Source organism: Falco naumanni, chromosome 19, assembly GCF_017639655.2.
Source record: "Falco naumanni isolate bFalNau1 chromosome 19, bFalNau1.pat, whole genome shotgun sequence".
NCBI lineage: Eukaryota > Metazoa > Chordata > Aves > Falconiformes > Falconidae > Falco > Falco naumanni.
The window spans coordinates 441,812-458,012 of record NC_054072.1 but is presented as its reverse complement, the minus strand read 5'-3'; the positions used below and the strand labels follow the sequence as shown (position 1 = coordinate 458,012).

Below are 16,201 nucleotides of genomic sequence, written 5' to 3'. Positions count from 1 at the left end.
GGGACAGGGGCGCTTTAGACCTTCGTCTTTCCGCTGTGATCTCAACCACCCATCACCGGGCTCCTTTTAGCCATCCCGCAACTCCGGAGTTGCTGCAAGTGGGGATGAATTATTCAACGAGTTGGAAAGCTGGAGCTCAAATATTTCAAGCTGAATGGAGTATAATGACCCGATTTGGAAAAATACAGTGCAAAAATTGCTAAGCCACCAGGGACTGTTCTGCAAGGGGAGAGGAACCCAAGGAGTCCAGCACCTCCGGAACAAAAAATGTCAGGCGTTTGGCAAAGAAACGGCTCCTGGCTTCCACGTCAGCCGGCGGAAAAGGCTGGGTGACAGCAGCTGGAGGTCCGGGGTGAGGGCCCATGGGGAGGAAGAAGAGCAGGAGGGGTTGGGGCAGAGGCCACCCCGCCTCTCCCCAGGGGCTGGGGTCCAGGCACGCTCCAAAGGCTGCGTGAGCTTGTCCTTGTGCCGGCGCCAGAGAGGGGAACAAAAACACCCCCAGCCCCTCCCCCCCGCCAAGTTCTTCCCAACAGCATCAAGATACCAAGTTTTGTTTAAAAAAAGAAACAACCCCAAATCCTCGACTCTGGGGCTGACTTCTCCCAGCTCAAGGGGGACAGCAGCCGGAGGAACAGACCAAGCCCTCTCCCCTCTGCTCTGCACCCAGAGATGTGGCTTCCAGCCTTTCAAAATATAATTAACGTAACTCCTTTTTGGACTAATTAGGGAGTAAGGATGATGGAGAGGCATCCTCACGCTCCTGCGCAGCAGGGGAAGGGATTTCCATGGGGATTTGTATGAAATCTGGGGAAAATGTGGTTTGCCCAGCACGCTCCAGCACGCAGCTCGTCCCATCCTCACCGCGTGTCCTCCTCCGTCACCCGGATGGTGTCGCGGAAGCCGAGGGAGGAGAGCTGCGGGTGGTAGAATCCATCCTGGAAGGAGAACGTGGGGTCAGCCCCCCGGGCAGCGGCGGGTCTGCCCTAGAGATGGCTCTGGGAAATGCAGGGGGGGCGGCTATGCCTGCCCCCCTCCAGCCCCCAGCCCTCCCCAGGCGCACAAGACCCTTGGGCTGGGCCTGGTGCCCTTCACCAGCATCCCAAGGTCCCAAACTCTTCCCAGGCAGCTCCGGGAAGCACAGAGCTCCCAGAGCCACGCTCCTACCCAGCTCCTCGGGGTGCATCTCTGGCAGCAGCGCCTCAAGGGCGGGCGGCACTTGCCCACGAAAGGGATGAAAATTTCCAGTTTCTGCCCCGATTCGTAGACGGAGGCTTTCATCTGGGGGGAGAGAGGACACGACACAAACCCTGGAACCCCCAAACGGTGGGCAACGCTCCCCAACACGCACGGGCTACCGGGCAAAGCCGCGTTACCGGGGCAGATACAGCAAATCCATCTGGGGTCAAGGAGGGGGGACGCTCCCCACCCAGGGGTCACCTACATTGACCCAGGTCCGGTGGGCTCAGCACCCAGGGAGCTCGGGCAGGGGGTCCCGCGCAGGGATGAGCCCGCAGAGACGTGGCCGGCACCGGGATGCGGTGATGATGGGCAGGAAGGGGTCCGCGGAGCTGGGGGCACATGAGGGGTCTGGGCTCTCCCCGTCCCCCTCCCACCTGCAGCAACTGGCAGCCCCCTCCACCACCACACCCAGCACCGTGGGGCAACACAGGATAGGGCCCGCAGGGTGCCAGGAGGGGGGCGCAGGGCAGGGACCCCCTCCGCAGCAGGGAAATGGATGGCTGCCAGCACAAACCGGGGGGGGGGGGGGGGGGGGGGGGGGGCGGGGAACCCAACGGGGGGGGGGAACCCAACCCAGCATGACACCGCAGCTGGATTTACCAGGGGGTGCTCATGGTGTGGGGGGCACAGGGACACCCCCCAGTGTGGGGGTCGGTGTGTCCCCCCCCATGCCCACCCCCAGGGAGTCACATACCTCCGGGATGGGCTGTCGCGGGTGGGGGGATGGTGCTGGCAGCCCCCGGCGTGGGGTAACCGGGGTGCTCGAGGGTCCTGGAAAAAAAGAAATGGGCAGAAAGGGCCGGGGGGGGGGAAGGTTTCGGTCGCTGGGGGGGCTGCGGGCAGAGGACACCCCCCGGGCCCCACAGGCTTTATAGGGCGGAAGGGGGGGGGGGGGGAGGGGCGCAGGGACCCGCTCTCACCTGCCCCCGGCCCGGAGGGGGGGGGGGCGTCGGTCCCGGAGGAACGCGGCCGGGGGGGGATGGGGGCACGGCCCGGCTGCCCCCGCCCCCCCCCCGGGACTTTTGCTCCCCCCGGGACCGGCCCCCCGTGGAGCTCTGCTCCCCCCGGGACGACCCCCACGCCAGCCCCTCCCCCCTCAGTCCCCGTCCCCCAGGGCCCCCCCCGGACCTCAACCCCCCGTGGGAAGAGCCGTGACGCGGGGTCCAAACGGGCCGGATCTGCCTGACCCCCCCGCGGCCCCGCCCCCCCCGGCTGCCCCCCTCCCCCCCGCCCCCCTCCCCCCCCGGAGCTGCTGGCCCGCCCCCGCGCAGCTGCGGGCTGCTGGGCTGTCCGCGCCTCGGGGCGGGAGGGGAGGCAGAAAAAGGGCCAAAAGAAAAGAAAATCGGCGAAAAAAGAAAAATGAGAAAAGAAGGGGAAAAAGGGGGAAAAAAGACCAGAAAAAAAGGAAAAAAGACAAATGGGAAAAGAAGAGAAAAAAAGGGGGAAAAAAGACCAGAAAAAAAGGAAAAAAGAAAAATGGGAAGAGAAGAGAAAAAAAGGGGGAAAAAAGACCAGAAAAGAAGAAAAATGGGGAAAGAAGAGAAAAAAGGGGTGGAATAAAGACAAGAAAAAAGAAAAAAAGAAGAAAAAAAATATGAGGAAAAAAGGGAAAAAAAAAAGGCAGGAGGGCAGGCGGCCCCGGGGAAGGGGGCAAGGCCGGGGGGGGCGCTGCGGGGGGGCTTCAGGGTCCCCCCAACCCCGGCTCGTTCTGACCGCGCTCGGAGCGGAGCATCCCCGCACCCAGAGCCCCGCACGGCCCCCCCCCACAGCCCCCCCATCCCTGCGGGGCCATGGTCCCCCCACAGCCCCCCCATCCCTGCGGGGGCAGCCCCACGGCCCCCCCACAGGGCCATGATCAGCCCTATGAGCCCCCGCGGATGCTCCCAGCCCCATGCGCCCCACAGCCTCATGCCCGGCCCCATGGGACCCCCCCAGCGCCGCCCCCCCCGCCCCGGGCCGGGAGCGGGGCCAGGCTGGCGGGGGGCCCAGCGCCCCGGCCCGTTCGCACGACCCCTCCCACCCTGAGCATCCTCCCATGCCGAGGGGCCGGGGGGGCCGGGGGGGGCTGGGCTGGGAAAGGGCTGCCTGAGCGTTCATCCGCAGGGATGGGGGGATGGCCCGCGGGGGGGGCTGGCTCCGCCACTGCCCAGCTGTCCCCAGCCATGTCCCCTGGCCATGAGGTGGGGCACCATACACTGGTGGGGGTCATCATTCACTGGTGGGGGTCACCATGCACTGGTGGGGGTCATCACGCAGTGAGAGGGATCACAATATAGTGGTGTGGGTCACCGTGCACTGGTGGGGGTCATCATTCACTGGTGGGGGTCACCACACACTGGTGGGGGTCATCATTCACTGGTAGAGGTCACCACACACTGGTGGGGGTCACCTCACCATGCGCTGGTAGAGGTCACCATGTACTAGTGGGGGTCACTATGCACTGGTAGGGGTCACCATATACTGGTGGGGGTCACCATGCACTGGTGGGGTTCACCATATACTGGTGTGAGTCACCACATACTGGTGGGGGTCACCATGCACTGGGGGGGGTGTCATGATATAGTGGCGTGGGTCAATGTGCACTGGTGGGGGTCACCACATACTGGTGTGGGTCACCATGCCCTAGTGGGGGTCACCATGCACTGGTGGAGTTCACCACCTACTGGTGGGGGTCACCATGTGCCGTCGTGAGTCACAACACAGCAGTGTGAGTCACGACACAGCAATGTGGGTCGCGATACACTGTCACAAACCACAACACAACCAGTGTGGGTCACAGTGCTCCACCGTGACTTGCAGTTACACCCGTGTGGGTCACAATACGTGGGTCACGGTACGGCGGTGCGGAACCCACTGGTGTGGGTCACAACCCACAAACCCCCTCCATGGGCCCTGCCACGTGTCACCCTCACCCTGGCTGGGCAGCACAACCCTATACAAGACACCCGCGAATCCCCACCCCTGGGGCGTCCCCTGCCACCAGGCTCTGTCCCCATGTCCCCATCCCCTGCTGGGTTGAACGTCCTCAGGGCCGGCAGCTGCCGAGATTTATCCTTTGGGGTTGTTTGGGGGTTTCTCTATTATTTTTTTTTTTAATTATTATTATTTATTCCTTCCCGGGCGCTGCCATAAATAACTGCCCCCTCCCAGACATCGTGTTCCCACTCCGCCAGCACGCATTCCTCCCGGCCGCGCTGCTGGCCGTCACGGGCCACGGCCCCTGTCCCCACGGTCCCCTGGGATGCGTGTGTGTGGGGTGACACAACACCCTGCCCCCCCCCCCCTTGATAAAAAGTGACATTTTTTTCTTATTACAAAATATCTTTTATTGTTAAAAGGCTGCGGCAGCACCTTGGGGTGGGGGCCCTGCCGGGATGCCACTGGGCTTGGGGACAGGGGTGGTGGCACAGTGGCATGTGCCCCCACCCCAGGGAAATCTGGTGACAGAGAAGGCGGCAAGCAGGCAGGCGCCAGCAGCTGGCTGGGGACAGGGACCCATCATCACTTTGAGGGCTTCAACCCCACCCCCACCCCAAGGGATGCTCTGGGCGGCCAGTGCGACCAGGAGGAGGAGGAGGAGGGAGGGGGCAGCCGGAGCCCCTCACCAGGGTGTCGGGGCTCGGCAGCGGCAGAGCAGGCGGCGGAAAGCTTTGCGGAAGTCCTGGTTGAAGACGGTGTAGATGACGGGGTTGAGGGAGCTGTTGCAGTAACCGATCCAGAAGAAGAACTGGAAGACGCTGTCGGGGACCTTGCAGTGCCGGGGGCAGAGCGCGCCCAGGCTGTAGAGGAAGAAGAAGGGGAACCAGCAGAGGACAAAGACGCCGATGACCACGGCCAAGACGAAGGTGAAACGTTTCTCCCGGTTGACCTGAGTCTTCCTCCTCCAAGGGTTCAACGCCGGCGGCCGATGTGCCAACACCACCTGCCCTGTCCCGGTGGCCATGGTGTCCCTTGGGCGTCCTCCGGGCTGCGGGGATGTCCCTGCCCCGGGGCTAGAGGAGGCCAGGGGCTCCTCAGGGCTCAGCAGTGAGGTCCTGTCCGCCGGCGGGCAGGTCCCCGGGGGGTCTGCACCGGCTGGGAGGGTGACGCTCGGTGGCACTGATCCTGCTGGTTTGGTGCTGCTGGGGTGGGAGCGGTGGCGGCGCTTGGCGATCAGGTAGATGCGCAGGTAGACAAGGATCATGATGAGACATGGGGCGAAGAAGGAGCCGATGCTGGAGGAGAGGACGTACCAGGCCTCCTCGTTGAGCTTGCACTGCGGTCGCCCCCCCGCTGCAGCCTTCTTCTCCCCCTTGTAGACCAAGGGTGGGAGGGAGATGACGGCGGCGATGGTCCAGACGATGAGGATGCTGCACTTGATGCGTCGCGGCGTGCGCTTGGCATTGTACTCAATGGCACGGCTGACTGACCAGTAGCGGTCCAGGCTGATGGCGCAGAGATGGACGATGGACGAGGTACAGAAGAGCACGTCCAGTGCCAGGTAGATCTCGCACCACGTCTTCTCGAAGTACCAGTAGCCCAGGAGCTCGTTGGCCAAGGAGAAGGGGATGATGAGGGTGGCCACCAAGATGTCGGCGGCCGCCAGCGACACCAAGAAGAGGTTCTGGGGCGCCCGCAGCAAGCGGCTGCTCAGCACTGCCATGATCACCAGCACGTTGCCCGTGATGGTGAAGAGCACCAGGAAGGTGATTGTGGCGGCGATGGCGGCGGTAGCCTGCACCGAGTAGCTGCCCTCGGGGCCCCCCATGGTCCCACCGGCTGCAGGGTCCGGCTGGTGGCGCTCAGCGGTGCCCCGGGGTGCGCGTGAATGAGGCGGTGGGGTGACAGGGGATGCCGGTGTCACTTGCCATGCTGCCTGCAGGGCTGCCTGCTGCTCCCACCCCTGCCTGCGGGGCTGCCTGCTGCTCCCACCCCTGCCTGCGGGGCTGCCTGCAGGGCTGCCTGCTGCTCCCACCCCTGCCTGCGGGGCTGCCTGCTGCTCCCACCCCTGCCTGCGGGGCTGCCTGCCCTGCCTGCTGCTCCCGCCGCTGCCTGCGGGGCTGCCTGCTGCTCCCACCCCTGCCTGCGGGGCTGCCTGCCCTGCCTGCTGCTCCCGCCGCTGCCTGCCCTGCCTGCTGCTCCCACCCCTGCCTGCGGGGCTGCCTGCCCTGCCTGCTGCTCCCGCCGCTGCCTGCGGGGCTGCCTGCGGGGCTGCCTGCTGCTCCCGCCGCTGCCTGCGGGGCTGCCTGCGGGGCTGCCTGCCCTGCCTGCCCTGCCTGTTGCTCCCGCCGCTGCCTGCGGGGCTGCCTGCCCTGCCTGCTGCTCCCGCCCCTGCCTGCGGGGCTGCCTGCGGGGCTGCCTGCGGGGCTGCCTGCTGCTCCCGCCGCTGCCTGCGGGGCTGCCTGCGGGGCTGCCTGCTGCTCCCACCCCTGCCTGCGGGGCTGCCTGCCCTGCCTGCTGCTCCCACCGCTGCCGGCACCCCTGTGCTGTGCTGCTTGTACCTGCAGCCCTACCTGTGCCTGCCCTGCCCGCCCCCCCGGTGCTGCCTGTACCTCTGCCGCCCCCTGCCCGCCCCCGCCCCGCCTGCCCCTACCTCGCCCCGTCGGGTGCCGCCGCAGGTGCCGCCGGGCTCTGCGCTGCCGAGCGCCGCCTCCGCGGGGTTTTTAGCGGGCGCGGGGGGGAGCTGAGCCGCCGCCCCCGCCCCCGGGGCGGAACCGGGCGGCACCGGGGGGCCACGCGGCCGCTGGCGGGGCCGGGCTCGTTCCTCAGCTCCCGCTGCCCCCAGCCCCCGCATCCCCCCAGCCCCTGCACCCCCTTGGTACCTGCATCCCGCTGGTACCTGCACCCCCCCGGCACCCCCATCTCCCCCAGCACCTGCACACAATCCCCCGCCCCCGCCCCGGTACCTACATCCCCCCTGGTAACTGCACCCCCACACGCAGCTCCCCAGCACCCACATCCCCGCTGGTACCTGCAGCTCCCTCCGGCACCCACATCCCCCCGGTACCCACCCCCCAGCACCTATGTCCTCCCCGGGTACCCAAACCCCTCCCCCAGCACCCCCCCCAGCCCCAGCACCCGGCAGTGGGAACGAGCCAGCAGCTCTCTTCACCCCTGGGGGCCCAAGGCCACACTCCCTGCCCCCCCCCTCCCCCCCGCCCTCCCCTCAGCCCCCCAAAACCACCCCCAAGGTGTTTTTCTTCCACTCACTCCAGCCCAGCTGCCCCCATCCCACCCTCCTCCCACCCCTCCAAACGATATACGCAGGAATTCAGGATTAAGACAGAAAAAACATGGCACCAGGCTTCTTTTTGCCCTTTTTTTTTTATTTTTTATTTTTTTTTAAATTTATTTCCAGTTGGAAGCATTTCCCAGCCCCACCTCCGAGCACCTTCCCGGAGGGGTAACAGCACCAGGAGGCTGTCGGGGGGTGACGGGTGACACACCACTCGCTGCCAGCTCCTCACTTCTCATGCTTAAACACACTTTACCTCCACAGTTGTTTCCTGGGGGCTTTTCCCCCACCCTTTGGAGGGCCACGACGCTGATGCTCCGCTGATGCTTTCGGAGCGTTTCTAAGCACCTGCTGACGTGAGGCACGGAGCAGCTGTCACTGCTCCCAGCCTGTCCCTGAGCCTCACCTGGGGCTGGGATGTGGATTTTGGGAAGGGGGGCACAGAGAGCTGGGAAGGGAGGGAGCATGTTGGGAAACCGCACCGCAGCCTCCGGGAACCTGCGGGCAAAAGTCCTGTCTGTCTCCTCTTCACAAGGTCTTCTGGACACCAAGCAGCTGCCCTCGCAGATGCAGAGGCTGGGAAGGATTTTCTTCTTCCCCCCCTCGGCAGCACCTCGCTGCAGGACAGAATCCGACGCTGGTTCCTCTCCTCCGGAGTGGTTTTCCCACGGCTGAGCCCTGAATTCAGCTCCTGGGTGCCCGACTGACCCTGTTTTGCCCTTCCCTGCTCCCGGGAGCAGCCTCCCCCCAGCAGAAACTCTCTCCCCTCACCCAGCTGCAGAAACCAGAAGCAAATCCAAGTCCAAAAGTCTATTTTACACCAAGAAAAGCACTTTCTCCCCTACTTTTAATAACTTATTTAAGTGCTGATGCACACAGTAACACCTCGGGGAAGTTCACTGGGACACCCCAAGCCCTGGGGCACAAGCTGGCCCCCCTGCCCCAGCAATGGGGCCGTGCTCGTGCTCCTACCCCACTGTCAACACATAATTAAGACGCCACGGCCTGACGTGGGGGGTTTTAAACCCTCCTAGGTGCTGTCAGAGCTGTGATTTGATTCAGCAGCCCTGTCACCGTGCTCCAGCTCTGCCTGGAGCATCACTAACTTCCCTGCTGGGGGTAAAGACAGACAGGAGCACAGATTTGAGGCAGACAGACTATCCCAGCTCCCTGGCTGGTGGCCCATAAAATCCACCTGTTCTGCCACGTTTTCCCCCTTTGCTTTGGGAGGTTCCTGCCTGGAAAGGATCAAATCTTGCGGTTCGCTCCCACAGCGCTGAGCAATGCTGACACTGCAGCTGGGATGCTTGAGGGGTGAGATGGGGAAGGACCAGGCCACCCTTTTTGGGGGTTTAGGGCAAAAATCTACCCTCCGTGATGTCCCAGCTCCTGACTGCCCTCACTTTGGCCCAGACCCTGCTCTCACCATGCTCCTCAGGGCAGCGGCCACCTCTCATCACTCTCGACCTACGTGGCCCTTCCTGAGCCCCCCGACCAGAGGTGACAGCAGCCGGGCACCCTCCAAGAGCTGAGCCGTGAGTGGGGCTCCCTGCAGCATCTCCCTCCGTTTCAGATCAGTCTGGCTTCTCCTTCCAGCTCAACCTGCAGGTCGCAGATGCCTGTGAAGTTAATCTCCTCGCCAGCCCGGCTGCCACTGCCAGAGGTAGAAGCAGGGGACAGTTCCTGAAGGCCATCTGCTGCGGGGCTTTTGTTCACGTAGGCCTCCAGGGACTTTAGGAGCTGCTTCGGTTTCTTTTTGGTGGATAATTCCAGCTCTGGGGAGGTCAGAGGGAAAAAGCATGAGGACAAAGTCTGGACGGTGTCAGGGACGCAGCACGCTCCCGGGGTAAGGTTTTGACCCGTGTATCATTTCTGGTTTCCCCAACATATGCCCCCGGGGGAAGGGCACAACTATGTTTTGCTCAGGATGAGGGAGCACAAAAAGCTTCTCACCAAACCCCTAGCTGAGCTCGGCATCCACCCGAGATCCCCCCCGGGAGGGAAAGCCCGGGGAGAGTGGGGGGAAGCATGAGCCCAACAGTGACAGCTGGACCCTGTTTTAAGAAGGAGCCATTAGCACCGCGCATCCGAGTGGCTCTGCTGACATCAGTCTCCTCTGGAGTAAATAACCCCGCTGCTTAATTTAGTGCGCCCTGTGAAAAGCACAGTCGCGACTCCGCTCGCTCCCTGTGCTACAAACAGGGCTTACGCAACCGCAGCATGCGACACGAGTGAGCCTGGGGAGCAAGACATGTCCCCACTTGTCACCCACCTCAAGCCACCATGACAACAGCCCTCTGAACACGGTGGGTGCTTCCATGGGCGCCCAGCTTTAAGATTTGAGAGGCCAAATGGAGGGGAAACACCCCACAGGGCACTCTGATAGTTAAGGATCGTTGAAAATCTCAGTGTGAGGATTAAACGATGAATGGTTGGAGCTTTCTGTGTGCAACACCCCTGGGGCTGGGCTCGGCAGGACACTAACGTGCCGAGAACACACTGGGTTTGTCCTCTGGGCCCTGGGTTATTTGCCTCAGCTGGGAAAGGAGGGGAACAAACCCTTTAGGAGAAAGCCAGAGTCAGCAACAGTCTTGTGCTGCCACTTCCAGAGGTGGTAGAGCTGCAGAAAGGCCGCCGTGTACATGTCGTTCAGCACGGCGATGACTTGCTGCCTGCGGTTGCACTCCCTGGAATAGGCGGAGAGGGGCTGAGCTGACGCAGCCGCTGCCCCGGCAGCTGGGGGAGCTGCCAGGGAGGGACCCCACTCAATGGGAACCAGCAGCGGGTGCTGTTTGAGACCCCAGCCCCACCACCCAGCCCGGCTGCAGAGCTCTGGACCTCACCTGGAGAGACGTTCCTCCCTCAGGGCCTGGATGACGATGCGGGTAATGTTCACAGACATGATGCAGAAGGGGAAATTCTGCAAGAGAACCAATGTTATTGGAGCTCAGCTGGTAAAAGCCTTTCTTCTGGCACACGGAGGTGCCCAGGCAACACCTCCAGCCCTTTTATACCGCACCCATGTGCCCCCAAACCTGTGGGACTGCGGCTGCAGGCAACAGATCCGTGTAGCAGGATATTAATACTACGGACACAGGTTTGAATGGATGCTGTGGGTCAAGCCAAGCTCATATCCATGCTTAAACTCAACCACATCCGAGACTAAAATGCCAAGTTTAAGGAGGCAGGCTCCACTCACTCCCATTTCCACGCCGCACTGCTCTCTGCCCACTTCTCCGGCCCTTTTAACCTGCACAAGTTCAGCTCCAAGTCAGGATGCCAGGAGCAAATCTCTGACCTCCACCAGGATGCTAAATCTCATTCCCAGCATAAAGCTAACACCTGGAGCTTGGCTCGAGCCTCTGCTGGGAGCTCCTCAGCTCTTTGGGGACCACCTTCCTCCACTTACCAGCACAAGGGGGATTAAGCAGCAAAAATCCCCACCAAGCCCTTACTCTGAAGGCGAGGTTTTTGTGCTTCCCTTTCCCTGAGCATTAGAAATTAACAGGTAAATACCACAGCAGGGAGCAAGCGTAGAAGGCAGAAGGACGTGCCTGGGTTTCGTGCTGGGATAGCTTGAAAATCTCTCGGGCCAGAGGCAGCGTCTGAGAGTCCATGACGAAGTACAGCATCTGCATCAAGCCCAGCATCCCTGTCCCTCGCAGGTCGGTCCCAGGATCTGCACCTGGAAGGGCAGGACAGTCCAGAGTCACCCGCTGCTCACCTCCACGCTTCCGCAGGCTGTTTATACCCTGGCACTGTGTTCCAAAAGCAAAGGAACCCCACTGACTCCCTTCAGGAATCATATCCCGAGGGAAGGCTTTCCAGGAATTTCCTTAACCAGAGCAGAACAGGTGCCGTTGCCGCTTTCATGTGGGCAGTAACACGTCCTTGCCCTCCCACCCACGCACCCGTTCCCGTACCTTCTCTGGGAATTAGTAGCTTTAAGCTCTACCCACCCCAGGGTGTTTGGCTGGTAAAGTAACACTTAAGATCGGTTGTATACGCGACAGGACAGAGGAGCAGGAGCCGTCCCCCTCCTGTTGAGGGTTTTAGGCTTCATTAAAACCTGCCCTATTTAACTCCCAAGTCAACCAACCCGAAAACTCCTGCGAGGCTGCACGTGACAGCTTTAATCACGTTGTTTTTCTTACACAGGTGAGGCTGAAAGCAACCTGTGCCACAACCTTAGTGACAGAGCCCTGACCTGCGCCGCACTAATAAACCAGTCCTCCAGAGATGGCTCATTAGCCACAGAGATCGCTTGCTAATGAAAAGCATCAATGACCCAGGCAAAGTGGTTATGCCGGCTACTTAAGCCCCTGCCAGCTGGACACAGGCAACCCTGGCAGCCGGTCTTGGTGTTATCCGGCCAGTCAGTCCAGATGTTGTACTGGTTGTGACAGCTGGCTGGGGCAGCAACAGATCTGCTACGAAAGCAGGGTCAGCCCTGGGGCCAGCTCTGTTTAATGTCTTTTATCGACAATCCAGGTGAGGGGATCGAGATCCGGGTGAGGGGGATCGATCACACCCTCCGTGCACTTGCAAGGTGACACCAAGCTGGGCAGCAGTGTTGATCTGAGGCTGTGCCTTGAATGCTGTGTTCAGTTTTGGGCCCCTCATTACAAAAAAACCCCAACAAAACCACACTGAGGTGCTGGAGTGTGGCCAAAGAAGGGCAGCGAAGCTGGCAAAGGGTCTAGGGAACAAGTCTTAGGTCCTTTCCAACTTAAATAACTATGATCTTTATGAGGAGTGACTGAGGGAACTGGAATATGATGAGAGGAAATGGCCTCAAGTTGCACCAGGGGAGATTTAGGTTGGAGACTAGAAAAAATTTCTTCACCAAAAGGGTTGTCAAGCACTGGAACAGGCTGCCCAGAGAGGTGGTGGAGTCACCAGTCCTGGAGGGATTTAAAAGCTGTGTAGACGTGGCACTTGGGGACATGGTTTAGTGGTGCCTTTGGTAGTACTGGGTTAACAGGTGGACTTGATGGTCCTAAAGGCCTTTTTCCAACCTCAAGAATTCTATGAAACGGCAGCAGGGACAGTGGCTGCATGAAGGGAGAATAAGAATCAAACCCCTTATACTGCCTCTGGCTCCCACCTCCAGAGGAATGAACGGTACCAGCACAATCTCTCCTGGCAAAGGTTCGCTCCAGGGGTCTCTCCCTCTGCCCTACCTTGAAAGCCCAGCTCTTCCCAGTGTGCCCCATAGCGCGGGCAGCCCAGCCTGGAGCGGGTTAGCTTCTTGTAAATGGTCTGCAGGATCCTCATGTGCACTCTCTCGTTATCATCCAAACCACCTGGCAGAGAGAAAACACCCCTCAACATCCCTGCCCTGCTGCCCTCCAGCAGCGGCACAGAGATGTGGTGGGGAAAGAAACCACCACCAGCTGCAGGGTAAAGCCAGAGCCTGGCTAGAAACTAAAACCTGCAGCTGAGAACAGCTTACAGTGACAAGGAGAACATCCCTGATATGTTTATCCTGCTCCAGGGCAGAAGGGAAGGAGAGGAAAATATATTAGAGGTGCAAAACCATCAATAATACGACCATGTATTGTATGAGCACAGGGGTAAGGAGTAATTTCAGCATTGTGATAAGTTTTGCCAGCCGAAGCAGTGCTGCCCAGGGAACCACGACCAAGAGTAAGCCACAGGCAAGGAGTTTCCACGCGCTCAGCATGTGAGATCCACCACAGGACAGACAGGAACAATGTGGACCATGCCAAGGCACCGCAAGGATTCACATCTCGTTCGCTTTGGTCAGGCAACGAGGAGCGAGAAGGGCTGCAGAGCCATGGAGCACCTGCCTGGTGCTGTGCCAAGGTGTACGCATGGAACAGCTGCTACTGTGTCACGATGGAAAGGGGTCAGGAGCTCCATCGTTTCCCCAAAAGTGAGTATGCCCGCAGCAGGGGGGCAGAGGAGATGGAGAACACGTCCTTTGGGACAAGCAGTTGCCGTGGGATCAGCGGGCAGAGAGCCCCTACACCCCTGAGCCCCCCTCGAGTTCCTTCCCATGAAGCTCTCATGATAAAGGCGATGCCGGTTGGGCCAGCGGCCCGTGCTGGGGCAGAAGGGACACTCACACTGTGCCATGGCCAGCGCCAGCTCCCGCTCTCCCTGCAGCTGCGGCTGGAGTCGGGGAGGGCCGAAGAGGAAGCGAACCAGAGCAGCCAGGCCTTGCCTGCGTGCCGTCACCCGGACCTTCTTCTGTGGAGGAGAAAACACACAATGATGAGGACCGGTCCCCTGGGGAATTGAGCAGGAGAAAAACCAGCAGGTGAGCAGGGAGGGATGCGACCATGCAAAGCGCCCAGCTGAGGCAAGGCAGAATGGAAAGAGGGGAGCGCTGTGCTTCCCCGCCACGCTCCTCTCCTACTTACTAAAGCTACCCCCGAGAGAGGGCGAGAGCGCGGGGCCCTGCCCGTACCCTGCACTCGGAGAGGTCGGCTGTCTGGAAGTACTGCAGCGCTTCGTTGAAGGAGATCAGGGGTGCGGCACTGGCCAATGCTCCTCCCAGCCCTGCAGGGAGGCAGAGAACAGGGTTACCCCCCCAGCTCGAGCCCTGCCCCTCTGCTCCAGCTTTCCGGCACCAGAACAAGCTCTTGCTTCATGCCAGAGCAGCACTCCGGTGGGGGGAACTTGTTCCCAGCTTTTGGCACGGTAGGAGGGAGAAGACTTGGGGAACTGGGGGAAGGCAGCAAGTCTCCTGCCCCCTCCCTCTCCTCCAGACGCTTGGCCCTTTCCTCAGCTCTCTCCCACCCCAAATAACACCCCCCAGCTGCACACCCACCCACTCTTGCTCTCTGGGACTCAGGTCCCTTCGCTTGCACAGACCTTTTCCATCCACCTTTGCAACAACCCCCTTATCCTCAGCACCAGCCGTACCTGACTGGCTCTCTTCCACAGCCTCCCATTCCTGCCGCGCTCGCCGCAGCTCCTCGCTGATCTCTGCCGGAGGAAAGGCACGCCGGAGATTAGAGCTGGCTGGGAGACCCGGGGCGGGGGGCTCGCTCCCTTCCCCCAGCGCTGCTCAGGACATCTTGGGGCAGATCAACCCTTCTCTGAGGACGCTGCCAGGTTTCTCCTCGGCAGGTTTGGGACAAAGTGAAGCAAAGGCTTTGCCTGTGAGACCCCGCTGCTTCCCTTGGGCTCTTGTCAAGCTCTCCGGGCGATGCAGCCGCCAGGAGGTGGCGGGGTCGATACAACAGGAGCGCAGGAGATGCTTACCGGTGCCTGCGGGCTGCCCCGCGCCCTGCACCAGGGCCTGCAGCAGACCATTTTCTCTCAAAGCCGAGATCTAAGTGGGGAAAAGAGATGCAGCCGTCAGCCACCAGCACAGACCCACAAACCCAACCGCTCCCCCAGACCCCGGGCTCCTCCCTCAGGGCCCCGCTCCCGCACCGGGGCAGGGTGGGCACGCGGGCCCCTCTGGGCTCGTTTTTATTGCGTGACCAGCTCAGGTAACGGAAAGATCTTTACGGGCACAAATGGAAACCGCCGCGCTGACGGCGGGGAGGCGCCGTCTGACACCGGGGGCGCTGCCCAGGCCGCGTCCCGGCGGCCCCCCCGCCCAGGCACCGCGAGGGCCGGACTCAGGCCTGACACGCACGGGGAGGGACTTGCCGGGCGGGGGGAAACGCCGCCGCTCCTCAGGCCGCGCCGAGCCGCCGCCGCCGCTCATGCCCTGCGGGGAAGAAGGCGGCCTGCCCGCTCGACGGGAGCCGCAGCGGAGCCTCAGGCGGCGGGGCCAGGCGGCCCCCCCGGGGCTCACGGGTCCCCCGGCCCCCCGCAGGCCCGAGGCCTCTCCTGGGACCCGGCTCCACCCGCGGCCAGCCCTGTCCGCTGACGCCCCCCGGCCCTCGCCGCCCCCTGACTCCGCGCCTACCGGAAGCGGCGAGGCCTACCCCGCGCCCCCGCCCCGCCGTCGCGCAGTGCGCAGCCGCGCTGCATGCCGGGAGCGCGAGTGCGCCCCGGCACGGCCGGCAGCACCCGGCATGCACCGCGCGGGGCCGACGGCGCTGTGGGAGGGTCTGGCCGGGGGTAACGCGCCCGCCGGGGCCGGGGGTGCGGTGCGGGGCCGGGGACCGCTACCAGCCCTCGGTGCTGGGGCCCAAGGAAAGCTGCTGGCTCCCAGTGCTCGGTAACAGCTCCCAGTGCCCACCATCAACTCCTGGTGCTCCAGTGCCAGCTCCCAGCGTCACCTCCCAGTGGCTGATACCAGCTCCCAGTGCCAGCTCCCAGCTCCCAGCGTCACCTCCCAGTGCCAGCTCCCAGTGCATGGGACCAGCTCCCAGTGGCAGCCCCCAGTCCACCGTGCCAGCACCCAGTCCCCGATACCACCTCCCAGTGCCAGCGCCCAGTGCCTGGTGCCCAGTACCGCTCCCAGTGTCATCTCCCAGTACTGCCTCCCAGTGCCAGCTCCCAGTGCCCATTACCGGCTCCCAGTATTCGGTACCAGCTCCCAGCTCTCAGTGTCACCTCCCAGTACCGGCTCCCAGTTCATGGGGCCAGCTCCCGGCGTCCAGTGCCAGCCCCCAGTGCCCGATACCGCCTCCCAGTGCCGGCTCCCAGTGCCTGTTACCCGGTACCAGCTCCCAGTGTCACCTCCCAGTGCCGGCTCCCGGTTCACGGGACCAGCCCCCGTTGCTAACCCCAAGTGCCCGATACCGCCGCCCAGTGCCCGGTGCCCCCCGCTGCCGGAGGGGGGGGTGCGGGGCAGGGGCCGGGCCGGAGAGGCGG

At 62.5% G+C, this 16,201-nt stretch overlaps 3 protein-coding genes across 6 annotated transcripts; all 3 read right to left on the bottom strand.

The window, feature by feature from the left end:
- Positions 1-6: 6 nt before the first annotated feature.
- Positions 7-2,428, bottom strand: LOC121099366. Of its 2 annotated transcripts, XR_005831452.1 has the most exons (4): positions 2,368-2,428; positions 1,934-2,010; positions 1,165-1,278; positions 7-935 (listed from the first exon to the last, which is right to left on the bottom strand). XR_005831452.1 is itself a non-coding variant. In XM_040618225.1 (3 exons), the coding sequence occupies exons 1-3, from the start codon at positions 1,578-1,580 to the stop codon at positions 271-273; spliced, it is 918 nt and encodes a 305-aa protein (XP_040474159.1). In that variant the 5' UTR covers positions 1,581-1,589; the 3' UTR covers positions 7-270. The 2 variants fall into 2 exon arrangements, 1 of the variants encoding a protein (XP_040474159.1); XM_040618225.1 differs by lacking the exons at positions 1,934-2,010; positions 2,368-2,428 and adding an exon at positions 1,442-1,589.
- A 2,160-nt stretch (positions 2,429-4,588) lies between these two features.
- ADRA2B (adrenoceptor alpha 2B) lies at positions 4,589-6,123 on the bottom strand. Its single transcript, XM_040618221.1, has one exon. The coding sequence runs from the start codon at positions 5,984-5,986 to the stop codon at positions 4,841-4,843; it is 1,146 nt and encodes a 381-aa protein (XP_040474155.1). The 5' UTR covers positions 5,987-6,123; the 3' UTR covers positions 4,589-4,840.
- A 1,446-nt stretch (positions 6,124-7,569) lies between these two features.
- On the bottom strand, positions 7,570-16,143 carry ELMOD3 (ELMO domain containing 3). Of its 3 annotated transcripts, none has more exons than XM_040618218.1 (11): positions 15,898-16,143; positions 15,072-15,165; positions 14,690-14,759; positions 14,348-14,410; positions 13,890-13,981; positions 13,546-13,669; positions 12,637-12,759; positions 11,008-11,138; positions 10,297-10,373; positions 10,013-10,140; positions 7,570-9,228 (listed from the first exon to the last, which is right to left on the bottom strand). In XM_040618218.1, exons 1-11 carry the CDS (start codon positions 15,963-15,965, stop codon positions 9,023-9,025), a joined length of 1,176 nt encoding a protein of 391 aa, XP_040474152.1. In that variant the 5' UTR covers positions 15,966-16,143; the 3' UTR covers positions 7,570-9,022. The 3 variants fall into 3 exon arrangements, with proteins under 3 accessions (XP_040474152.1, XP_040474153.1, XP_040474154.1); XM_040618219.1 differs by having other exon boundaries at positions 13,843-13,981; positions 15,086-15,165; positions 16,044-16,101; XM_040618220.1 differs by lacking the exon at positions 15,072-15,165 and having other exon boundaries at positions 13,843-13,981; positions 15,898-16,141.
- Positions 16,144-16,201: the final 58 nt, after the last annotated feature.

Excerpts from the sequence above, each read along its gene's own strand:
- LOC121099366 (XM_040618225.1), bottom strand. The coding sequence starts at position 1,580 with ATGTGCCCCCAGCTCCGCGGACCCCTTCCTGCCCATCATCACCGCATC. Across the intron at positions 1,279-1,441 it reads CCCACCGGACCTGGGTCAAT|ATGAAAGCCTCCGTCTACGA; the intron begins GTAGGTGACCCC and ends CTCTCCCCCCAG. Across the intron at positions 936-1,164 it reads GATGCACCCCGAGGAGCTGG|GATGGATTCTACCACCCGCA; the intron begins GTAGGAGCGTGG and ends TTCTCCTTCCAG.
- ADRA2B (XM_040618221.1), bottom strand. The coding sequence starts at position 5,986 with ATGGGGGGCCCCGAGGGCAGCTACTCGGTGCAGGCTACCGCCGCCATC.
- ELMOD3 (XM_040618218.1), bottom strand. The coding sequence starts at position 15,965 with ATGAACTGGGAGCCGGTACTGGGAGGTGACACTGAGAGCTGGGAGCTG. Across the intron at positions 15,166-15,897 it reads GTACCGAATACTGGGAGCCG|GCCGCCTTCTTCCCCGCAGG; the intron begins GTAATGGGCACT and ends TCGAGCGGGCAG. Across the intron at positions 13,670-13,889 it reads CCGACCTCTCCGAGTGCAGG|AAGAAGGTCCGGGTGACGGC; the intron begins GTACGGGCAGGG and ends TCTCCTCCACAG.